Source organism: Neoarius graeffei, chromosome 9 (assembly GCF_027579695.1).
Source record: "Neoarius graeffei isolate fNeoGra1 chromosome 9, fNeoGra1.pri, whole genome shotgun sequence".
In the NCBI taxonomy this organism is placed as follows: Eukaryota; Metazoa; Chordata; class Actinopteri; order Siluriformes; family Ariidae; genus Neoarius; species Neoarius graeffei.
In genome coordinates this window covers 2572513-2598185 of record NC_083577.1, presented here as the reverse complement: position 1 = coordinate 2598185, position 25673 = coordinate 2572513, and the positions used below count along the sequence as shown (strand labels likewise).

Genomic DNA, 25673 nt, shown 5'->3' with positions numbered 1-25673 from the left:
CTGGTTAAGAGAATGATAATAGTGTACAAAGAGTCATCAAGGGAAACGCTGGATACGCTGAAGAATGTAAAATATCAAAATTATTTAGTTTTTTAACACTTTTTTATTTACCACATAATTCCACATATGTTCCAGGTGTTATTTAATAGTTTTGATGTCTTCAGTCATGTTTCTACAATGTCTCATCTCATCTCATTATCTCTAGCCGCTTTATCCTTCTACAGGGTCGCAGGCAAGCTGGAGCCTATCCCAGCTGACTACGGGCGAAAGGCGGGGTTCACCCTGGACAAGTCACCAGGTCATCACAGGGCTGACACATAGACACAGACAACCATTCACATTCACACCTACGCTCAATTTAGAGTCACCAGTTAACCTAACCTGCATGTCTTTGGACTGTGGGGGAAACCGGAGCACCTGGAGGAAACCCACGCGGACACGGGGAGAACATGCAAACTCCGCACAGAAAGGCCCTCGCTGGCCACGGGGCTCGAACCCGGACCTTCTTGCTGTGAGGCGACAGCGCTAAACACTACACCACCGTGCCGCCATATATATATATATATATATATATATATATATATATATATATATATATATATATATATATATATAAAACTTTTTTTTTTTTTACAGAGATCATCAGAGACTGGTTGGTGAAACCACTGAGGGACCAGCACGTGAAACCAAAAGCCACTGCTACCTTCAAGTGCGAGCTCTTCAAAGACACTCCCAACTGGAAATGGTTCAAGGGAAATGAAGAGATTCCAAATGAACCTACAGATAAGACTGAAGTCAAGAAGGATGGAAAAGACATCACCTTGACTATTAAGAATGCTCAACCAGATGATGTTGACGAGTATTCCATGGAAGTTGAGGGTAAACGATACGCAGCAAAGCTCACACTTGGAGGTAAGTAGGATGGTGTTTTGATTCATTTATATATTTTTAGTTTGTAAGGAATTGATAATTAGTCATTTTCATGGCTCATGTTTTATGTTTGTTATCAATACAGAGCGTGAAGCTCAGATCCTGAAACCTCTTGCTAGTGTGGAAGTGGTTGAAAAAGAGGAGGCCAAGTTTGATACCGAAATCTCTGAGGATGATGTGCCTGGAGAATGGAAACTTCAAGGGCAGGTCCTAACAAGATCACCGGTAAGTCCAGGTTATATTTTCATCCCACTGTTTGATTTGTGGCTTAAGACCCACTTAACACACACTTTCTTGCTGTATTGCAATAATATTCAGATAAGTTTTCAAATGACCAAATCAAAGTTTTGAAGAATATATTGCCAACATTTTGAATTTGTCCATCTGACTATGTTTATTTTCAAGACATGTGATATCAAAGCTGAGGGAACAAAGCGCTTCCTTACTCTGAAAAATGTTCAGCTTGATCAGGCTGGTGAAGTTACATACCAAGCTTTGAATGCTATGACGAGCGCTATGCTTACAGTCAAAGGTAAAGCACACATTAAAAGGTTATCTTCCCAGATAAAGATAAATTTTGATATTTTTATTCCATCTAACTGAAATATTGTATTACACTGAGCTCAATGTTATGTCGTACCTCCCAGAACTGGAATTGGAATTCACTGTCCCATTGAAAGATGTTTCTGTGCCTGAAAAGAAACAGGCCAAATTTGAGTGTGTAATCAATAAGGATGTGCCTAAAGTGATGTGGTTTAAGGGTTCTGATATTATTACATCTGGAAATAATTATGAAATCATTGATGATGGAAAAAAACACTTTTTGATAATAAACAATTGTGAATTTGATGATGAGGGAGAATACACCGTTCAGGTGTTAGACAAAACATCAACAGCAAAACTAACGGTAGAGGGTAAGTGGTTATCCTTCAATCTTTATGGTAATATTTTTGCACAAAATAATACTTGACCTGCCGACTGCAAAACCATGGAATAACCCTTTGTAAGAAAATGTGTTATACACTGAAATAACGTGATATGATGTATGACATCATAGGTATGAGGCTGAAGTTCATCTCAGAATTAAAGGATCAAACTGTAAAGGAAACCGAAACGGCTCGGTTTGACATCGAGCTGTCTCATGAGAATGTGCCACTGACTTGGTACAAAAATGAAATTAGATTGCATACAAGCAGAACAGTAATAATACACGTTGAAGGGACAAAGCATATATTAGAACTCAAGGAAGTCACACTAGATGATACTTGTCAAATAAGGGCAGAGGCTAAAGGATTATCAACCAAGGCTAAGCTTCTGGTTATAGGTAACCCTTTTTCTTCCTATCTATTTATTATTTTTCAGATGTAATTTAATTATGAATGAAAGCTGGTAAGCATCTGTGATGTTCAGGGACCAGGCTAATTGGTATCTACTTGCTTTCATGATCTACTAGGCACATAAGGCACACTTTGGATTATAGTACAGGCCTTTGTATGATTTTCTGCATATGCATTTGCCTAATTCAACTTATTTTTGCAGAGGCTGATGCACGATTCATTACCAAGTTGCAAGACCACACTGTTGTGGAGAAAGATGAGCTCACGCTCGACTGCGAGCTGAGCAAAGATGTTCCTGTCAAGTGGTTCCATAATGAGATTGAAATTAAGGCCTCAAAGATGGTTTCCATGAAGGTTGAGGGTAAACGAAGAATCCTCAACATTAAGAAAGTGGAGATGAAAAACAAAGGAGTGTATGCATGTGACTGTGAAACAGACAAGACATCAGCCAACGTTAATATCGAAGGTGATCTTTTTGAATTATTCACAGTTGTGCGGAATTTGGCAACCTTTATCTTCACTATCTCTAAATACAGACTCTTCCATTTCAGCTCGTGATGTGAAGGTGGTCCGGCCTATGTATGGGGTTGAAGTGTTCGATGGTGAGACTGCCCGGTTTGAAGTTGAAATCTCAGAGAATGATATTCATGGCCAATGGAAACTAAAGGATGAAGTCCTCACTCCTTCAGCTGTAAGCATGGAATGCTGCCACGTTAGACTCTGCAACATTTTTTTTTAACACTACGTGTAAATAGGTGCAGCATGGTGGTGCAGTAGTTACACAGCAAGAAGGTTCTGGGTTTGAGCCCAGTGGCTGACGGGGGCCTTTCTGTGTGAAGTTTGCACGTTCTCTCCGTGTCTGTGTGGGTTTCCTCCGGGTGTTCAGGTTTCCCCCACAGTCCAAAGACATGGAGATTTGATAAAAATACCCAGCCACTGCAGTTGCACAAGCCAGTGTATACTTAGTGTTAGTCCCAAGCCCGGATAGATTGGGGAGGGTTGCATCATGAAGGGCATCTGGTGTAAAACCTATGTGGAACAGATCTGCTGTGGCAACCCCTAACGAGGGGCAGCCGAGATGGATGGATGGATGGATTTACTTTATTGATCCCAAGCTGGGAAATTGTTATGTTACAGCAGCAAGTTATCAGATATGTGAAAAGAAAAAGACACACTGTACAACATAAAATAGAATTTAAAAAAAAGCTCCCAAGAAGAAGCCAATACAATATACAGATAAAAATGTAACGATAAAAAAAAAAATCTACATATGTGCTTTGTATATAGTGGGCAAAAAAGTATTTAGTCAGCCACCAATTGTGCAAGTTCTCCCACTTAAAAAGATGAGAGAGGCCTGTAATTTTCATCATAGGTATACTTCAACTATGAGAGACAAAATGAGAAAAAAAAATCCAGAAAATCATATTGTCTGATTTTTAAAGAATTTATTTGCAAATTATGGTGGAAAATAAGTATTTGGTCAATAACAAAAGTTCATCTCAGTACTTTGTTATATACCCTTTGTTGGCAATGACAGAGGTCAAACGTTTTCTGTAAGTCTTCACAAGGTTTTCACACACTGTTGCTGGTATTTTGGCCCATTCCTCCATGCAGATCTCCTCTAGAGCAGTGATGTTTTGGGGCTGTCGCTGGGCAACACGGACTTTCAACTCCCTCCAAAGATTTTCTATGGGGTTGAGATCTGGAGACTGGCTAGGCCACTCCAGGACCTTGAAATGCTTCTTACGAAGCCACTCCTTCGTTGCCCGGGCGGTGTGTTTGGGATCATTGTCATGCTGAAAGACCCAGCCACGTTTCATCTTCAATGCCCTTGCTGATGGAAGGAGGTTTTCACTCAAAATCTCACGATACATGGCCCCATTCATTCTTTCCTTTACACGGATCAGTCGTCCTGGTCCCTTTGCAGAAAAACAGCCCCAAAGCATGATGTTTCCACCCCCATGCTTCACAGTGGGTATGGTGTTCTTTGGATGCAACTCAGCATTCTTTCTCCTCCAAACACGGCAAGTTGAGTTTTTACCAAAAAAGTTCTATTTTGGTTTCATCTGACCATATGACATTCTCCCAATCCTCTTCTGGATCATCCAAATGCTCTCTAGCAAACTTCAGACGGGCCTGGACATGTACTGGCTTAAGCAGGGGGACACGTCTGGCACTGCAGGATTTGAGTCCCTGGCGGCGTAGTGTGTTACTGATGGTAGCCTTTGTTACTTTGGTCCCAGCTCTCTACAGGTCATTCACTAGGTCCCCCCGTGTGGTTCTGGGATTTTTGCTCACCGTTCTTGTGATCATTTTGACCCCACGGGGTGAGATCTTGTGTGGAGCCCCAGATCGAGGGAGATTATCAGTGGCCTTGTATATCTTCCATTTTCTAATAATTGCTCCCACAGTTGATTTCTTCACACCAAGCTGCTTACCTATTGCAGATTCAGTCTTCCCAGCCTGGTGCAGGTCTACAATTTTGTTTCTGGTGTCCTTTGACAGCTCTTTGGTCTTGGCCATAGTGGAGTTTGGAGTGTGACTGTTTGAGGTTGTGGACAGGTGTCTTTTATACTGATAACGAGTTCAAACAGGTGCCATTAATACAGGTAACGAGTGGAGGACAGAGGAGCCTCTTAAAGAAGAAGTTACAGGTCTGTGAGAGCCAGAAATCTTGCTTGTTTGTAGGTGACCAAATATTTATTTTAACAATTAATTCATTAAAAATCCTACAATGTGATTTCCTGGATTCTTTCCCCCCATTCTGTCTCTCATAGTTGAAGTGTACCTATGATGAAAATTACAGGCCTCTCTCATCTTTTTAAGTGGGAGAACTTGCACAATTGGTGGCTGACTAAATACTTTTTTGCCCCACTGTATCTGAATGTGCATTGTGAGTGCTAAAAACAAGAATTGTGATAAATGAAGATAAAATGTGCATGAGTGGCAGTATTGAATGGATGATAAATAAAAACAAAAACTCTAATGGTGCAAAAGTGACTCATGGCAGTAAACAAACAAGCTCTGGCGGTGCAAAGTTACCGGAGGACCAGGATCGTAAACAGGACTATCCAGCAGAGAGGTCAGAGTTCTCTCTGTCAGTTGTTGTACAGGATGATGGCTTGGGGCAGGAAAGAATTCCTGTATTGGTCCCTACGGCACCGAACCTATAACAGTCTGTTGGAGAAGATGCTCCGCTGTCTGTCCAGTGTGTGGTGGAGAAGGTGGTCAGGATTATCCATGATGGATAGCAGTTTGCTCAGAGTCCTCCTTTCCACCACAGCCTTAAAAACATATAATAAGAAGACACTGTGTGTAAATATATATATTTTAAATTTGTAAACAGCTATGCTAATTCGTTCTTTTTTAAACAGGATGTTGAGATTGTTGAGGATGGCGCAAAACACACATTGACACTGTACAACTGCAGAGTTGCTCAGACAGGAGAGGTCGTTTTCCAGGGAGCAAATGCTGTGTGTGCTGCGAACCTTAAAGTAAAAGGTAACGTTCTCGTGCAGCGCTCTCTTGTTCTCATCCTTAACAAAAGAACATGTTCCCAGCTATATTCTGACATGAAGTCAAAATGAAATTGTTTTGCGTTACAGAATTGCCCATCACTTTCCTAACACCTTTGAGTGATGTACATGTATATGAGAAAGATGAGGCAAGATTTGAATGTGAGCTGTCAAGGGAAGCAAAGACCTTCCGATGGCTGAAGGGCTCTCAAGAGCTGAAGGCAGATGACAGATACGACATTGTGACAGAGGGAAAAAGATACGTGCTTATTCTCAAATCAGCTGCGTATGAGGATGAGGCTAAATACATGTTAGAAGCTGAGGACAAGAGAACCTCTGCCAAACTGGTCATCCAAGGTAAAAGAAATACCGTTATTCACTTTGTAAGGGTTGGGATATGCATTTAGCTGGAAGCTTTTTCGTATATCACCTTTTCTCCCATCAATATTCTTTATTTCACACTTAGGTATCCGTCTTGAGTTCATCAGAGCCATCAAGGATGTTACTGTAAAGGAGCGTGAGACGGCAGAATTCAGTATTGAACTTTCACATGAAAAGATTCAAGCAACCTGGTATAAAAATGATGTCCGTTTGCATCCAAGCAAAGTGGTGCACATGTCTGAACATGGCAAGATCCACACTCTGTCCTTCAAGGAGGTGTCCATTGATGATACTTCACTCATTAAAGTCGAGGCTCTTGGAAAGACCTCGGAGGCCATGCTTACAGTGCTTGGTAAATAGGTTAATTTGCATATGATGGTAAGGAGAGAGATGTTTTTAAAAATATTTCAGGAAATTTAAAATGATTTTTGTTTCTATTTTCAGAGGGAGACGCTTACTTCACGACCAAGCTACAGGACTACACAGCAGTCGAGAAGGACGAGGTTGTGTTGAAGTGTGAACTGAGCAAACGCTCTGCTGAGGTGAAGTGGTTTAAAGATGGCACGGAGCTTATCCCATCCAAGAATATCCTTATCAAAGCTGATGGAAAGAAACGCATTCTGACTATAAGGAAAGCAGAAAAGGCAAACATTGGTGAATATGTCTGTGACTGTGGGTCTGACAAAACTACAGCGAAGCTGAACATTGAAGGTCTGTATAAATATCATTTTCAAACACATAAATGAGAAAAATAGATTGGCTGCTAGTAATCACATTTCTTATTAAATTGTTTCCCTTTTCTCTGCAGACCGTGACATTAAGATTACACGTCCACTCTACAGTGTGGAGGTTGTAGAGACGGAGACCGCCCGATTTGAGGTAGAGATTTCAGAAGAGGATGTTCATGGACACTGGAAACTCAAAGGAGAGGCTTTGCACCAATCTGCTGTAAGGACTTTATTACAAATAATCAACCCCTTTTAAATACTCGTGGTTTTAAATTGAAAATCTTCTAATCTACCAGTGAGGCTAAACTTTTACTCTCATTAGGACTGTGAGATTAAAGAAGAAGCCACCAAACATATGCTGATACTCTATAATGTACATATGGACATGGCTGGTCCTGTGGACTTCAGTGCTGCCAACGCTAAATCTAGTGCTCATCTCAGAGTTAAAGGTGAGAGTTAACCATATTTTTGAGCATTTGCTCCAAGAGCACTATTGCTTATCTAGGGAGCTCCAGCTGTATTATACCTTTGATATTGGTTTATATTATATGGACACAAGTGTTTTAGTGGGAAATACGCCACTTGTATTTTTCATCTGATGTCCATCTGGGACATGGAGAAAGAAAGAAACCTTTATTCGTCACATGCACACTTCAAGCACAGTGAAATTCATCCTCTGCATTTAACCCATCTGAAGCAGTGAACACACACACACACCCAGAGCAGTGGGCAGCCACACCAGAGCGCCCGGGGAGCAGTCAGGGGTTCGGTGCTTCGCTCAAGGGCACCTCAGCCCAAGGCCACCCCACGTCAACCTAACTGCATGTCTTTGGACTGTGGGGGAAACCGGAGCACCCGGAGGAAACCCACGTGGACACGGGGAGAACATGCAAACTCCGCACAGAAATGCCCTCGCCGGCCGCTGGGTTCGAACCCGGAACCTTCTTGCTGTGAGGCGACAGCGCTAACCACTACACCACCGTGCCGCCCCCAAACCGTGACATAAATCTCTGTCACTCATGATGAAATCGATGAGTTGTTTTGATAAATTTGGGGACTTTTTGTTTGTGAATGTGTCAGTATAATAAAAAGAAAATCACATGTTGGCTTGAAGATATGAAGTTTATCTTCATTTGAAATACATTGCGGATCTGAGTGATATTTAAATAATATTGGCTGGTGTGGCGTGGTCTATCAAATCAAATCAAATCAAGTTTATTTGTATAGCGCTTTTAACAATAAACATTGTCGCAAAGCAGCTTTACAGAATTTGAATGACTTAAAACATGAGCTAATCCCTAATCTATCCCCATAGATTAGTCTATCAGATATATTCCATTCAGTGAGCATGATATTGAACAAGTCGAAGACGAGTAGCTGAATGGAATATATCTGATAGACCACGAAAAAAGCCAGACAATATTATTATTATTATTATACATACACATTCCTTTCGGGTGTTCAACGCGTCTTTCTCTTTCAAAATTCTCTCAAAATCTTCCGTATTTAACGAAGCAAACCTGGCAGCCATGTTTGTTTACAAATTGTCACAGTCGCTTGCTAGCGCAGAAGTTTTACGTCTCCGAGGTGTGACATCACGTTGTCTTGATGACCGTGCAATATCGTAAACTGTATTCAACGCTCATTCTCCATTGGGTAGAGTGACGTAATACACGTAGGATAAGCAATATGCTAACAATATTTCATGCTGTCAAACCAAATGAATGAAACCCGCTAGAAGGGAATAGAACATGTTTTTATTCCATTGAAAAAGTGTCCTGTATGGATAATAATTCCCAATATTTCACTCCGATGACGTCACTCCCAGTGTTTTCCTGCTGACTAAACGTGCGTTGTCAAAATGGTGAACCGGTTCAAAATTAAAATTCTTTTGACTAACTTGCGTTTTTTTGTTTGTTTGTTTGTTGTGAATGTGCCCATATAATATAAAGAACATTACACGGTGGCACAAAGATGTGAAGTTTATCTTCTCATGTTGAAAAATATATCACTCATTCACTTTGTTCACTCGTGATAGATACACTCATCACTTGAAGATAAACTTCATATCTACGTGTAATCATGTAATATCCTTTATATATAATAGTATGAAATAACTTTGGACTTGAAATGTAAAACTTAATACTGATTGGTATTACGAAATGCAGAAAGTCCATATTACCCTTTAGATTGTTTCATGTTACCTAACCAATATTGTTTTTATTGAACATCCCTATATGGTGTGTCACAATAGCAGACGCAGACAAATTAAAGGGAAAATGGAGAAAAAAATATCCAGAAACAGTGATTAAACTGATATGTAGTACATTTAGATCTATGGAAAAGACATCAGTGAATAGGGTCCCAGATAGTATTACAGTCCGCGGCTGATGTTCTAAGGTCCTCATTGGCTCTGTCTGACAGGCCAACCCTTTCCCCGGGTCAGCGTCGGATGTGAGCAGAATGATACACAGTGATAGGTTTATACACCCGTGGGGCGGGACCACGCAGGTTCGCTCTTCAACAGTTTCAACAGACACCAACAATTTCTTCAACAGTTTCAACAGACACGTGTTTTTAGTGATCTGTGCCAGACCTGGCCCACATCCGTTCCAGATCCAAAAATTGTATCTGTGCCAGATACGGGGCAGAGAGCAAAAGTTATGTGGGACGGATCCGTTTGCTGTATTCAGACCGGACTTTGGGGTACATCCGGTGCTGATCCGGCTCAGATCAAATTGCTATCTGGATTGCACATCATGGTCCAAATAGGTCATACCCATAATTTAGGCAGATATGTAAGGGGAAAAAAGAAGGAGAACTGTTGGTCTTCTGGTGACTGAGAACATCAGTCCAATGGTATCAGCTTGCGTTATATTCTCAACCAGTGGGCTAGAGTATGTGTAGTGGTCCAGTGGCTCTGTTATGTGGTGTGTCTACTCACACCTTACTAAAACACTATTTGTTTTTTTCCTTTAACCCTTTGGTGACTGACCCCTTGAAAATGGTTCCTCCAGGAACGATGACGTTTCAGTTGTCAAGACAACGGAAAAACTAAAATACAAAAACAGAAAGATACGTCACAATGCTCTTGTGCACAAAACAAAATGCTCTTATATTTGTATTTGTATTTTAGTTTTTCCGTTGTCTTGACAACTGAAACGTCATGGTTCCTGGAGGAACCATTTTCAAGGGGTCAGTCACCAAAGGGTTATTAATTTGTTACCCAGTTTGTCTGCAACCAGCAATGGTTAGATTTTAGCCAATCAGAACATGTGGTTATTTTAGACTCTGCTAGCCTTATCTTGAGGAGATAGTGGATGACTGGCAGCTCTTATCCTTTGTTCCTGCTAGCTGACCAATTACATGCCATGAAATCATGGTGAGCCCAGTGGCAGGCGCCCCATTGATAAAATGAGAATCTGAGTTTGCACTAGAAGCTTTTAGGCAATGAAGGCACGTCTTGCCTGTTGAGTACTTGAGCAGAATAAGGATTTGAAGCTTTTTAAGAGAAAGGATTTATTTCCTGAGCTTACTAATTATGACTTCTTCTCAATCCCAAGCTCGGACAATTCAGTTTCTGCGGCCTCTTCGGGATATCACAATTACTGCTGGAGAAACGGCAACTTTTGAGTGCGAGCTTTCATATGAGGGCATTGTCGTTGAATGGTTCGTTGGAACAAGGAAAATGGAGCCAAGTGACATAGTAAGTTTAGAGATAAATATTTATATATTTTTATTTGTTAACATCTTGAGTTGATTCTCTGGATTTGTTCCTGCAAAGTTACACAGCAATACGTTTCTGGAACTGCACATATCGACTCCTTCACACACGTAGAACATATTACATAAATGTCTTTATTTGGTTTTTAAATCAGATTTTTTTTTTCAAAATTTAATTATGATTTACCATGAAGATGTTTTCTTCTTATATGAATCTAAGGCCAGTGGCCAACCTACAGTCGAGGTTTTTGAGATAACAAACTGAGCTGTTCTGCCCTCCAAGTATTTCTCGATCTATTTTTACCAACATTATGAGTGTTTGTTAAAGTGGAGGTGTGCTGTTGAGTAATAGTAATATTCTAGAACTACTATGAAAATAGATGAGCATATTATTCTCAATAATAATAATAATAATAAACTATATCACATTGAACAGTAGAGCAGACTTATTTCTCCTGTTAAATTTTGAAACATTTGATGAACATGTTCCCAAACTCGGTTTAAAAAGAGTACTGTATTAGTCTTTAATCAAGCTTTGCTCTGAAGAAGGTTTTATTGTAATATGCAGGTGGTGACCAGATCAGAGGGTAAACTGCACAGCCTGACTCTGAGAAACGTCGAGATGACGGATGCTGGTTTTGTGAAGATAGTGGCAAAGGACTTTCAAGCCCAGGCCATGCTTTCAGTAAATGGTAAAACTTTGAACATTACGACATAAAGCTGTAACAGTTTCCAGATAATGTTTTGTATTTTTTTTTCCAGATACATGTTCATTGCAAATTTATTTATTTATTTATTTTTAAATGTATTTATTTAGTGTGTGGTAACATTTCACATTATCATGAATCATTACTTTGAATATCCACTTCTATAACTTCTTATTGCCTACAGAGCCACCTGTTGACTTTACCAGGCCCTTGGAGGACCAGACTGTTGAAGAGGAGGCAACTGCTATTCTGGAGTGTGAACTTTCCAGAGAAAAAGCTGATGTCACATGGTTCAGAGACGGGCAGGAAATTCACAAAACAAAGAAGTATGACATGGTGGCTGAAGGCTGCATAAGGAAGCTGATAATCAAAGACTGTACTCTTGATGACTCCAAAGTATACACGTGTGATGCCAAACACTTCAAGACCTCTGCGTTCTTGAGTGTTGAGCGTAAGTGAAAAGACATTACACTCTCAGAAAATAAAGTACATTACTGTACCTTTATTGATACAACAGCATGTCACTGGGGCAGGACACTCGAAGGTACTTATTTGTACCCTTTATGTACTGCTTGGGAACATATGCACTTTTTTGGCCCTAAAAAGGTACACATAGTTACTTTGAGGTCCAATAATGAGCTCCAGGGGCTACGTTAGTGTAGATTGTACCTTTGGGGGACAGAAATGGACACCCACCGTACCCCTATTTCTGACAGTGTAGAATAAGATAAAAACCATTTGAGGTTTTAATAATTTTTGTTTCACTAGCTCATAGATATTCATATCATGCTGATGGTTTGTTTTCAGCTCCACATATTGAGTTCATGAAACCTCTTCATGATGTTGAGGTCAAGGAAAAGGAATCTGCTAAATTTGAGTGTGAAGTTTCCCGTGAAAGTGCCAAGGTACTACATTGACTTAAGCACTAGCTGACCGTCACTACTCCTCTATGAGATGCATCTATATATGAGTAAAAATTAATTTGGAAATAATCTGTGGGCCTTTGTGTCACTAGGTCCGCTGGTACAAAGACGGCATTGAAATTCGAAAGGGAAAGAAGTATGAGATTATTGCTAGCGGAGTGCAGCGTATTCTCATCATTAGCAAGGCCGTCTTTGATGATGAAGCTGAATACGAATGCGATGCCAGAACTGCGAAATCTTCTGCCATGCTTACTGTTGTTGGTGAGTTTAGTTTTAATTTAATTTCTGTACATAAAAATTGAATTCACAATATCCAAACTAATGTTGGTTTGCTTACAGAGGAAGAGGCTATATTCACAAAGAACCTGGCTAATATTGAAGGCACTGAAACTGAGAGTATTAAACTGATCTGTGAGGTGTCCAAGTTTGATGCAGAGGTTACATGGTATAAAGGTGACCAGGAATTGTTTGAGGGTGGCAGATATGAACAGATTGCAGATGGCAGAAAGAGAATCCTTATCATCCAGGGCCTTCATATGGAGGATGCTGGAGAGTACCACTGCAAATTGCCCACCTCACAAACTACAGCAACACTAAAGATCAATGGTAAGCAACTAAAATTTATTCTCATGATCTCTTTCATAGAATTCTGCAGAAACTAACCTTTAAAAGAGTTTGTTTCAACCATATCCCTTTACTTAGTCATGCAAAATTGGCTCTTTATGTTTGATTAGAATTGGCAGCTGAATTTATTGCCAAGCCCCAGAACCAGGAGGTGGTAGAGGGTGAAAAGGCACAATTTGTGTGCTCAGTATCCAAAGAGACCCATGAAGTTAAATGGTTCAGAGGTGACGAGGAGCTTCAAACTGGGGACAAGTATGAGTTTGTTAGTGATGGCAAGAGAAGAGTTCTCATTGTTAAGAACTGTGAGTTGAAGGATGAAGGTGCCTTCATTGCCTCCATTGACTCTGTGAAAGCTTCTGCAGACTTGCATGTAATTGGTAAGTGTTTGGAAGTGATTCACTTTTTCTACTTCAAATGTGGATGAAACTAGGAAGGTTTACGAATATTTTCCATCTTTTTAGAAAAACTGAGGATCATCACTCCTATCAAAGACACCCAAATGAAGGAAGGACAAGAAATTGTTCTTAACTGCGAAGTTAATTCAGAGGGAGCTAAGGCCAAGTGGATGAAGGAGAATGAGACGATGTTTGAAAGCAGCAAGTTTATCATGGTGCAAAGAGATACTATTTTCTCTCTGAGGATCAAAGCTGCAGACAAGTCAGATGAGGCTACATACACCATTACACTGATCAACCAGCGTGGGGAACAGGTCAAATGCTCCGCAAAAGTCAGTGTAATAGGTAAGCTCCCATCTTGTCTTTCTATGGCTGTCTATTGGAGCGCGTACAGTACTGTGTCTGAGGCGCCCTATTTTTTTTCATACAAACTTTGTTATAGATTTCTATTTTATGATTTCTACATTATCGAGTCAGTACAAAGACATTTTAGAGTCCAAGCATTCGTTTTCCAGCACAAAATTAAATGTTACAGAAAAAAAAGTTTGTATCTGAGCAGCGTATTCCATAAGAGAGCACTTTTCAGGTGAAAAAAGAAAGCATAATGAAGGCTGCTGGGTTTTGGTGTAAAATGAAGAAGCGAGTGTGACAGTCAAAGTGTCCAGAAGAACTGTGGCTGGTTCTGTAAGATGCTCCGGAAAACCTACAGATCATTTCCACATAAAACTGACCTCACTGGACCGGAGACGGAGATTTTTTTTTTAAAGCAAAGGGTCGTCTCACACCAAATACTGACTCTGTTTCAGTTATTATGGCTCACTGATGACTGTTGTAGCATTTTTTAATGTTGAAACATTTCATTTAATTAAGCCATTTTTGGTCGACAACATTTCTTTACATGTGCCTCAGACTTTTGCACAGAAAAGACAAGAAAGAAAGCACAACTTTATTCATCATACACTTGTGAAATTTCCTCTCTATATTTAACCCATCTGAAGCAGTGAACACACACATGCGCACACACACGTGAGCAATGAGCACACACACACACACACACACACACACACACACACACAGAGCAGTGGGCAGCCATGCTAACAGCGCCCAGGGAGCAGTTGGGAGTTCGATGCCTCGCTCAAGGGCACCTCAGCCCAAGGCCGTCCCACATTAACCTAACCACAAGTCGCCAGGTCATCACAGGGCTGACACATAGACACAGACAACCATTCACACTCACATTCACACCTACGCTCAATTTAGAGTCACCAGTTAACCTAACCTGCATGTCTTTGGACTGTGGGGGAAACCGGAGCACCCGGAGGAAACCCACGCGGACACGGGGAGAACATGCAAACTCCGCACAGAAAGGCCCTCGCCGGCCACGGGGCTCAAACCCGGACCTTCTTGATGTGAGGCGACAGCGTTAACCACTATATATATAAGTTATTCCATGAAATCGAGTCGTACATGAGCCGATAGTCGACGAGGAGTGTAGCACAGAGTTGTCTATAATCCATGTGCGATGAGATTGAGTGGAATAACTGTTTTATTCTATCCACATTCACTGGATTTTGAGAAACAGAGCATTTTTATTTTTTGCAAATTTGATAAATGAAAACTTTATACAAAACGTCCGACAAAATAATTTCTGCTTAGAATGTAAACAAACCGGCAAAATGACAGGAGCAATTTGTAAAAAATGCGATAATAATAATTCTTGAAGAATAAAAAAGATATGTTCTTACCATCAAATACTTTTATTCCATATTTTGTTCCTTTTTTTTGTATTTTTTTGGGTTTTGTTTTCGAGTAGAGTTTTTATTTCATCTTCGGTTGGTTCAGCAACACGCTCCGCCATTTTCTTCTTCTTCTTCTTCTTTAGGGTTTTTTGGTGGTTGGCAAACTACCTTAAAGGTGCATTACTGCCACCGAATGGGCTGGAGTGTGGAACAGGAGATACTGGGGGGGACCAAATTAAATTACATTCTTTTAGCTATTTCTGTTTCTTTTAAATACTTGATAACAACCTGACTTGATGCGATCTGCCATTTTCTTTTTCTCTAGTCATGGTATATGAGCTGATATCCTACTAGTAGAGCAACCAATCAGAATGCGCGATTGCTCATATCCAGTGAATGTGGATAGACTCAGGGACGCAGGAACTCATCTGAAGTGCAGGGTGCTGTAGGCTATGTCATCGGATGATGCACCAAATATAGCCCAAAGGCTATATTCTCAGTATTATTTCTTACAGTAGGCTACTAAAAGCCAGGCCAGAGCTATAATCTTACCAGGGACACAGGAACTCATCTGAACTTCCTCGTGCCCTCCGTCATAAGACTTTTTCTCTTTGGCTTTTTGGCCCCCTCCATCTTTAAAGAAATCAGAAATCCTTTTCTGGCTCATTGCTGCTACATTGACACACACCACTAGCTAAACGAACTCTCCCGCCACCAGTGCACTGTTCTACGCCACTGTTCTTTCCGGTCTGGTTGAGGTCTAAACGTTTATCACTCACCTCAAACCAAATTTTTAAATTACATTTAAAACTACTTATAAGCATGTAAAAATTAAAAAAAAATGTTTTTTCATTTTGTTTTTATTTTAGAATAAAAGAAAAACGTATGCCAGAATTTACAACGCCAATGTTGTAGTTGCGTCTGTTGTCCAGGAGGGGGGTGCTGCAGCACCCTCAGCACCCCTAGTTCCTGCGTCCCTGGATAGACTATACAAACGCCATTTCCAGAAAAGTTGTGATATTTTCCAAAATGCAATAAAAACAAAAATCTGTGATTTGTTCATTCATGTGAGCCTTTATGTTAACTAACAAAAATACAAAGAAAAGATTTTCAATCATTTTACTGACCAACTTAACTGTATTTTGTAAATATAAAAACGTGTAACCATTTTGTCCTTTCTGCAGAGGAAGAGCTCCGTATCATAGACCCTCTTGAGGATCGTGAAACTGAGGAGAGGAAAACGATCAGCTTCACTTGCAAAGTGAACAGACCAAATGTGACTGTACAGTGGTTCAAGGGAGGAGAGGAAATCACCTTCAGCAAACGAATTATTTACAGGGTGGACAAGAACAAGCACACACTAACCATTAAAGATTGCATCATGGATGATGAGGGTGAATACACTGCAGCTGCTGGCACTGACAAGTCTTCAGCTGAACTGATCATCAGTGAGGCTCCGACTGATTTCACCACCCAGCTCAGAGACCAGACTGTTACTGAATTTGAGGATGCAGAGTTTGTTTGCAAGGTTTCTAAGGAGAGGGCCACGGCTAAATGGTACAAAAATGGCCGTGAAATCAGAGAAGGACCAAGGTAATTTATCCTTTGGCTTTATGGGAAGCCAAATTGGTTTTGAAATACAGTAATAATTATATATATGATAATATGTAATTATAATAATCATGTTCTATTTTGATTGTCAGATATCACATGGAAAAGGATGGAAAGACATGCACATTGTTCATTAAGGAATGCAGACCTGATGATGAATGTGAATATGCCTGTGGAGTAGAGGACAAAAGATCCAGGGCTCGCCTCTTTGTTGAAGGTTATTTTGCCACCAAAACATAGTCGAGAGAAAAGCACATTTACTGCAAAACTGTTCCCACAAATTCTACACAAATGCTCAATAGGTCTTCCCTTCTCTCCTCTCCTCTCCTCTTTAGAGACCCCAGTGGAAATTGTCAGACCTCCAAAAGATATATTTGAGGCCCCAGGCTCAGATATTTTATTTGAGGTTGAGCTGAACAAAGATAGGGTTGAAGTTAAATGGATGAGAAACAACATGATCATTGTCCAAGGTGACAAATACCAGATGATCAATGAGGGCAAAGTTCACCGACTTCAGGTTTGTGAGATCAGGCCTCGTGATCAGGGCGAGTACAGAGTTGTCGCCAAGGATAAAGATGCAAGAGCCAAGCTTGAGCTTGCAGGTACATAGCTTTTTTTTTTTTTTTTAAACTTAGTGTGATACATTTATATGAATGACGTAGCTTCATATGTTTTATACTAAAATTTCTGCTTGATTCCTTTCTTACAGCTGTACCAAAAATCAAGACCACAGACCAGACTCTTGTAACAGATGCTGGAAAGCCCTTCATGCTGACAGTTCCCTATGATGCTTACCCTCGTGCTGAGGCTGAATGGTTCTTCAATGACATCAGCCTTCCAGTGCAAAACATTGACACAACCACTGACAAGACAGAGTACAGGCTAAAGGACACTAAGAAGTCAGACCAGGGCCGGTATAAAATTGTCATCAAGAATAAGCATGGTCAGGGAGAGGCTTTCATCAATCTGGATGTTATTGGTGAGTTAGTAATCCAGAAAACCATAAATGACCCCTTACATATTTTCTGTTCAGATTGTGTAGTGTATATATAGAATGATATTACCTTCACAGAATGTTGTAATTGATAATTAGACTCTCATTGTAGATGTTCCTGGGCCTGTGAAGAATTTGAGAGTTGTTGACACCGCTGATGGTGAGGTCAGCTTGGCCTGGGATGAGCCTGAGAGTGATGGTGGCAGCAAGATTTTGGCCTATGTGGTTGAGAGACGTGATGTTAATCGCAAGGCTTGGACATTGGCCACTAACCGGGCTGATATTCCAGAGTACTGTGTTGGGGGATTGCAGAAAGACAACTTGTATTTCTTTCGTGTGTGTGCTCGCAACAGAGTTGGCAATGGAGAGCCAGTCTGTACAGATGAAGCTGTCCAAGCCAAGAATAAATTTGGTCAGCACCACTTTTCCGTTTTCCGATGAATATTTACATGCTGTTTTATTATAAACTTTAAGAAAGGGCCAAACTTTGACTTCCTTTCTTTTTCTCGTTACAGATGTTCCCGATGCACCTCAGAATGTCATGGTAGGAATTGTTAACAGGTTTGGTTGCACAGTGACTTGGCAACCACCCCTGTTTGATGGTGGATCTGAGATCACGTCTTATGTAATTGAGCTTCGTGATAGGACATCTGTGAAATGGGAGCCTGCAATGTCAGTCCGTGCTGAGGATCGCACAGCCACACTGAACGATGTTGTTGAGAATAAGGAGTATATATTCCGTGTTAGAGCTGAGAATAAAGCTGGACTTGGCATGCCAAGTGCTGCCACTGATCCTGTCAAGATCATGGATCCCATTGGTTAGTGATGTAATTCTCTGTGAAAGCAGTGTTTATATGTAGGTTACATTTTACTTAAGCTGACCTAAAATTTTGAAACTTGTTTTAATGTAAATGTACTTCTGATACTTATTCGTGCTCCAGAGAGACCAAGCCCACCACTGAATTTCGACTACACACATCCAAAAAGAGATTCTGTTCAGCTGGCATGGGACATTCCACTCAACAATGGAGGTAGTATGATTACAGGATACATCATTGAGAAATGTGAAGATGGCACAAGCAACTGGCTAAGGTGCAATGCCAGGCTCTGCCCAGACCTTTACTATAGGGTATGTAGGAAAAGCAGGTCTGCATAAACAAACTGTATGTTTGGACTTAATGTTGAATGCTTTAGTTAATTGATGTGTTTTGTCTCTATTCTAGGTATCTGGCTTGAAGTTTGGTCAGAAGTATCACTACAGAGTATCTGCAGAAAATGCAGCTGGAGTTTCTGATCCATCTGAACAGATTGGACCCCTCTTGGCAGATGACCCACATGGTAATCGTACAGGCTCAACTTTTCAATGTATCTGATTTTGAAATGTTGTGCAGAATGCTTATGGGTTTCTTGGCCTGTTTTTGGTCTCCTTAGTTGGTCCCACAATGGATTTGAGTGGATTCAAAAATGGTCTAGAAGTTTTTGTCCCCAACGCTCTTACTATTCGTGTGCCCATCACTGGATACCCTACACCCAAAGCCAAGTGGATGTTTGGTGATAAGGAGCTTACTCCTGGAGATCGCACCTCTATGATCACAAGGCCTACATATACTGAACTAATCATTACCCCCAGTGTCCGTCCAGACAAGGGAACATACACCTTACACTTAGAGAATGATGTGACTTCAGTCTCTGGGGAGATTGAAGTAAATGTCATTGGTATGTCAAACTGTAATTTCAAAAAAACCCGTAAATGAACGTTCTGTTATATATTTGACTTTACTGTAAACTTTAGGGTGTGTACAATTATAATGGTGATCTATTTCTAATTTAGCATCCCCAAGTGCACCCAAAGACTTCAAGGTTGTAGAGGTGTCCAGGCATCATGTCCACCTTTCGTGGGAAGCGCCAGAGCATGATGGAGGAAGTCCTGTTATTGGGTATAATATTGAGAAGAGAGAGGTGTCTCGCAAGACGTGGGTCAAGGTTAGCATATTAGCAATGTTTTTGGGGTTTTTTGAGAGTATTTATTAATTTTGCATTTTAGAGTTTATTAATTATTAATTAGGTCAGCATATACTTACCAGTTATTCCACGAAATCAAGTCGTACATGAGTTGATGGAAGCCATGTACAATGAGATTGAGTGGAATAACTGTTTTATTCTATCCACATTCACTGGATTTTGAAAAACAGAGCCTTTTTTTTGCAAATTCGATAAATAAAAACTTTATACAAAACGTTCGACAAAATAATTTCTGCTTTAATAGAATGTAAACAAACTGGCAAAATGACAGGAGCAATTTGTGAAAAATGCTATAATAATAATAATTCTTGAAAATAAAAAAAAAAATCGCTCTTACCATGAAATATTTTCATTCCATATTTTGTTACTTTTTTTTGTATTTTGGGGTTTTTTGTCCCCTTATTTATTTTGATAACAAACTGATATATCTGACTTGATGCACTCTGCCATTTTATTTTTCCTCTACTCATAGTATATGAGCAGATATCCTAGTAGTAGAGTAGCCAGTCAGAGCACGCAATTGATCATATCCAGTGAACATGGCTGGAATAAAGTATTATAAACTAGCAACTCAGTATACACGAGGATAAGTCAAAAAGTTCTAAGACAAATTGAAAAAAATATTTATTTATGAAAATAACAAAGCTATTTCTCTACATATCCTCCATTTAAGTCTAAACACTTCTGTAAGCGGGGTTTCCATTGGAGAATTCCTTCTTTGTATTCCTTTTTTTGAATTCCTTTTGAAATTATAACATCTGTCTTAGAACTTTTTGACTTACCCTTGTGTGTGTATGTGCATGTATATCGATACATGTACGTTCATGATCTGTGTACAGTTTAATCAGAATCATTGATTGCGAATGAATCATAAGAATGAGTTCTCTTTCAGGTGATATCTGGTGTGCAGGACCTTGAGCACACTGTCACAGATGTGATCGAGGGCAAGGATTACTTGTTCAGTGTAACAGCTTGCAACAAATGTGGTCCTGGGGAACCAGCATATACTGATGATGCAGTGAATGTATCCTCTCCAGCCAGTAAGTTATAACACTATGAAAGGGAATACCTTTACCCATTCTTATACACATAACCATCCTTTCCTTAATGATTTAAAAAATACATAAAATGGATAAGAACGCTGGGTTTGTTTTCAATTATAGCTGTGCCAGAACCACCAGAGAATCTGAAATGGAGAGACAAATCTGCAAAGAGTATTTTCCTGCACTGGGAGTCCCCTTCATATGATGGTGGTGCTCCTATAAAGGGCTACATTGTCGATAAATGCCAGCGTGGCACTGACAAATGGGAAGCATGTTGTGATCCAATACCTGAACTGAAGTAAGTGGTAGATCGTCTCTACTACAAGTGAAAATGATTCACTTTATTCTCGAAGCATGTTTGAATCTATACCTCTTATCCTGATGTAGGTTTCAGGTGAAAGGTCTTCTTGAGGGACAGTGGTATGCCTATCGTGTGAGGGCAGTGAACAGACTTGGAGCTAGCAGACCATGTAAGGCAACAGATGAGATCCTTGCTGTTGATCCTAAAGGTAAATTTTTATGCAATAGTTACCAACTGATTGCCTTAGCAGTTCATTTTTTATGCTTACAAAAATGTACAACCTCATTACCACAGAACCGCCAGTTATTCAGCTGGATGCCAAACTGCTGGCTGGTTTGACTGCCAGGGCTGGCACAAAGATCGACCTTCCAGCAGATGTGCTTGGAAAACCAGACCCCAGGGTGAAATGGACCAAAGCTGACCTTATCCTGAGGCCAGACGACCGAATCACTATTGACACAAAGCCTGGCCACTCTACACTCTCTATTGCTAAGACAACGAGGGCAGACACAGCTACTTATATCATTGAGGCAGTCAACACCTGCGGTCGTGCCACTGCAACAGTTGATGTCAACATTCTTGGTTAGTACTGTACAATACAATATTTTATAACATTATAAATAACATTATCATTCAGATTACTACTACTACTACTGATAATAATAATAATAATAATAATAATAATAATAATAATAATTATTATTATTATTATTATTATATCATTTTCCTCCATAAAATGCAGTTCAAAGTGATTCACAATGGAAAAGACATACTAAAATGAGAAAATAATAATAAAACAATAATCATGAAACACAATACTAAAAATAAAATACGAAAAAATAAAGTCATTCAGAAATAAAAATAAGTAGTCAAATCAAAAATAAAATTTTAAGATCATTTAAAAATGAATAAGCAGCTTTAAGCGTATAATTAAGAGGACTAATTAAAAGCGAAGGTAAATAAATGTAGTTTAAGCTGCTTTTTAAATATACAGTCTCTTGCAAAAGTATTCATCCCCCTTGGTGTTTGTCCTGTTTTGTTGCATTACAAGCTGGAATTAAAATGGATTTTTGGAGGGTTAGCACCATTTGATTTACACAACACGCCGACCACTTTAAAGGGGAAAATTGTTGTTTTATTGTGACACAATAATTAAGATGAAAAAAAAAAATAGGTGTGCATAGGTATTCACCCCCCCCCCCCCCCCCCCCCCAAAAAAAAAAAAAGTCAATACTTTGTAGAGCCACCTTTTGCTGCAATTCCAGCTGCAAGTTTCTTGGGGTATGTCTCTATTAGCTTAGCACATCTAGCCACTGGGATTTTTGCCCATTCCTCAAGGCAAAACTGCTCCAACTCCTTCAAGTTAGATGGGTTGCATTGGTGTACAGCAATCTTCTGGGCTTTGACTAGGCCATTCCAAGACATTTAAATGTTTCCCTTTAAACCACTCCAGTGTAGTTTTAGCAGTATGTTTAGGGTCATTGTCCTGCTGGAACGTGAACCTTCGTCCCAGTCTCAAACCTCTGGCTGATTCAAACAGGTTTTCCTCCAGAATTGCCCTGTATTTAGTGCCATCCATCTTTCCTTCAGTCCTGACCAGCTTTCCTGTCCCTGCAGATGAAAAACATCCCCACAGCATGATGCTGCCACCACCATGCTTCACTGTAGGAATGGTGTTCTCAGGGTGTTGGGTTTGTGCCACACATGGCATTTGCCATGATGGCCAAAAAGATCCATTTTACTCTCATCTGACCAGAGAATCTTCTTCCATGTGTTTGGGGAGTCTGCCACATGCTGTTGGGCAAACACCAAATGTGTTTTTCTTTTTTTTTTCTTTAAGTAATGACTTTTCTGTCCACTCTTCCATAAAACCACGCCCACTCTGTGGAGTGTACGGCTTAAAGTGGTCCTATGTACAGATACTCCCATCTCCGCTGTGGATCTTCGCAGCTCCTTCAGTGTTCTCTTTGGCGTCTTTGTTGCATCTCTGATTAATGCCCTCCTTGCCTGGTCTGTGAGTTTTGGTGGGCGGGGCCTTCTCTTGTCAGGCTTGTAGTGGTGCCATATTCTTTCCATTTTGCTATAATGGATTTAATGGAGCTCTGTGGGATATTCAAAGTTTGGGATATTTTTTATAACCCAACCCTGTTCTATACTTCTCCACAACTTTGTCTCTGACCTGTTTGGAGGCTCCTTGGTTTTCATGTTGCTTGCTTAGTAGTGTTGCAGAGTCAGAGTCCTTCCAGAACAGGTTGATTTATACAGACATCATGTGACAGATCATGTGACAGATCATGTGACATTTTGATTGCACACAGGTGGATCTTAATCAATTAATTACGTGACTTATGAAGTGAATTGGTTGGAGCAGCTCTTATTTAGGGGTTTCACATGAAAGGGGGTGAATACTTATGCACACTCCAGATTTCTGTTTTTTCATCTTAATTATTGTTTGTGTCACAATAAAACAACAATTTTCCCCTTTAAAGTGGTCGGCATGTTGTGTAAATCAAATGGTGCTAATGCCCCAAAAATCCATTTTAATTCCAGCTTGTAATGCGACAAAACAGGACAAACACCAAGGGGGTGAATACTTTTGCAAGACACTGTAGCTGAATGAAATCTCATCTCATTATCTGTAGCCGCTTTATCCTGTTCTACAGGGTCGCAGGCAAGCTGGAGCCTATCCCAGCTGACTACAGGCGAAAGGCGGGGTTCACCCTGGACAAGTCGCCAGGTCATCACAGGGCTGACACATAGACACAGACAACCATTCACACTCACATTCACACCTACGCTCAATTTAGAGTCACCAGTTAACCTAACCTGCATGTCTTTGGACTGTGGGGGAAACCGGAGCACCCGGAGGAAACCCACGCGGACACGGGGAGAACATGCAAACTCCACACAGAAAGGCCCTCGCCGGCCCCGGGGCTCGAACCCGGACCTTCTTGCTGTGAGGCGACAGCGCTAACCACTACACCACCGTGCCGCCTAGCTGAATGGAATATATCTGATATATCAGTCAACGCCAGCCAATATTATTTAAATGTGTCACTCAGATCCGCGATGTATTTCATATGAAAAATACGAGTTTTTCATAAGAAGATAAACTTCATATCTTCCAGCCAATGTGTGAGTTTTCCTTTCATTATATCGGCACATTTACAAACAAAAAATACCCAAATTTATCAAAATAATTCATCAGTATCCTCATGAGTGAGGGTTTTAAAATATATGTTACTCAATGTCCCAGATGTAGTTCGTATGAAAAATACGAGTGGTATATTTCCCAGTAAAACACTCGTGTCTGTGTAATATATAAAAGTTATGTCATCTACCTAATTATGAAAACTGATTGTGAATGAGTCTACTAAGAGGTAACATGTAGAGGGAGAAAAGTAAGGATCATAAAAATTGATACTATTTGATATTATGAATTCAAGCAATTTCCATTTGGTCTTTTTGCTGTGTTCTTAACAGATAAGCCTGGTCCCCCAGCTGCTTTTGATATATCTGACATCACCAATGAGTCCTGTTGCCTGGCTTGGAATGCCCCCAGAGATGATGGTGGAGCTCCTGTAACCAACTACATTGTAGAAATGAGACCTTTGGAAAAAGAGGAGTGGCAGAAGTTGTCTGCTACAGTCAAGCAGACCATTTTTAAGGCCCGCAAACTGGTGTCTATGAAGGAGTATGTTTTCAGGGTATCTGCTGAGAACCAGTACGGCATTGGTGCTCCCACAGAGCATGCTCCAATTGTTGCCAAGTATTCATTTGGTAGGTATTTATGCCATTACAATTTCAGTGTGTTGGTATTTTAAAGAGATGCAAATGCTACTATGTTTCTTTCCTATTGTTTAGATACTCCTGGTTCCCCAAGCAGGGTGCAGCCCTCTGACATCTCCAAGGATGCAGTAACCTTGACCTGGTATGAGCCTGATGAGGATGGCGGAAGTCCAGTCACTGGCTATTGGGTTGAGAGGTTTGATCCAGAAAATGACAAATGGATCAAATGCAACAAGCTGCCAGTCAAAGACACTACATTCAGGTTAGTTTTTTATACAGAAGCAGAATATGGAGAAATGAAATTTGATTAAAAATGTTAATGCAAGAACAACATGGACATTTCCTGCAGAGTGAAAGGACTGACCAAACAGAAAAAGTACAAATTCCGTGTTCTGGCTGAGAATCTTGCAGGACCTGGAAAACCAAGTGCTGAAACAGATCCTATCTTGATTAAGGACCCAATTGGTATGTTGCAATAATGCATATGGTGTGATTTAAAAAAAGGAAAAAAAAAGATCAGAAAAAAGAACATATTGATTCTTTTATAGATCCTCCATGGGCCCCTGGCAAACCATATATCAAAGACATTGCTAAGACCTCTGCATCGCTGCAATGGACCAGACCAGAGCATGACGGTGGCGCTAAAATTGAGTCTTATGTCATTGAGCTCCTTAAGAGTGGAACTGAAGAATGGGTTCGTGTGGCTGAGGATGTGCCAGTGACGGAGCACTTGCTGAAGGGACTGAAGGAGAAGCAGGAATACTCCTTCCGTGTCAAAGCTGTAAATGCTGCTGGAGAGAGTGAGCCAAGTGATCCAAGTGACCCTGTAGTGTGCAAAGACAGACTCTGTGAGTATATATCTTGGTATAGGCCATCTAATCACATAGACAGAAGCTAATATATTAAAAAAA

At 40.3% G+C, this 25673-nt stretch overlaps 1 protein-coding gene across 1 annotated transcript in view; it reads left to right on the top strand.

The window, feature by feature from the left end:
• ttn.1 (titin, tandem duplicate 1) overlaps positions 1–25673 on the top strand; it is a 211255-nt gene that overhangs the window by 91220 nt on the left and 94362 nt on the right. Inside the window, exons 72-110 of the mRNA XM_060928917.1 lie at positions 637–912; positions 1016–1155; positions 1336–1462; positions 1578–1844; positions 1988–2254; positions 2470–2733; positions 2819–2958; positions 5642–5768; positions 5873–6139; positions 6249–6515; positions 6608–6874; positions 6972–7111; positions 7214–7340; positions 10455–10597; positions 11183–11306; positions 11506–11772; positions 12129–12226; positions 12337–12505; positions 12584–12850; positions 12979–13245; positions 13330–13608; positions 16187–16595; positions 16706–16830; positions 16949–17215; positions 17323–17592; positions 17720–18019; positions 18123–18425; positions 18549–18736; positions 18831–18945; positions 19039–19323; positions 19439–19590; positions 20522–20669; positions 20793–20970; positions 21060–21181; positions 21268–21555; positions 24457–24753; positions 24838–25024; positions 25112–25227; positions 25311–25610. Coding sequence (XP_060784900.1) covers positions 637–912; positions 1016–1155; positions 1336–1462; positions 1578–1844; positions 1988–2254; positions 2470–2733; positions 2819–2958; positions 5642–5768; positions 5873–6139; positions 6249–6515; positions 6608–6874; positions 6972–7111; positions 7214–7340; positions 10455–10597; positions 11183–11306; positions 11506–11772; positions 12129–12226; positions 12337–12505; positions 12584–12850; positions 12979–13245; positions 13330–13608; positions 16187–16595; positions 16706–16830; positions 16949–17215; positions 17323–17592; positions 17720–18019; positions 18123–18425; positions 18549–18736; positions 18831–18945; positions 19039–19323; positions 19439–19590; positions 20522–20669; positions 20793–20970; positions 21060–21181; positions 21268–21555; positions 24457–24753; positions 24838–25024; positions 25112–25227; positions 25311–25610 — 8340 coding nt within the window. The remainder of the gene's footprint in view (positions 1–636; positions 913–1015; positions 1156–1335; positions 1463–1577; positions 1845–1987; positions 2255–2469; positions 2734–2818; positions 2959–5641; positions 5769–5872; positions 6140–6248; positions 6516–6607; positions 6875–6971; positions 7112–7213; positions 7341–10454; positions 10598–11182; positions 11307–11505; positions 11773–12128; positions 12227–12336; positions 12506–12583; positions 12851–12978; positions 13246–13329; positions 13609–16186; positions 16596–16705; positions 16831–16948; positions 17216–17322; positions 17593–17719; positions 18020–18122; positions 18426–18548; positions 18737–18830; positions 18946–19038; positions 19324–19438; positions 19591–20521; positions 20670–20792; positions 20971–21059; positions 21182–21267; positions 21556–24456; positions 24754–24837; positions 25025–25111; positions 25228–25310; positions 25611–25673) is intronic.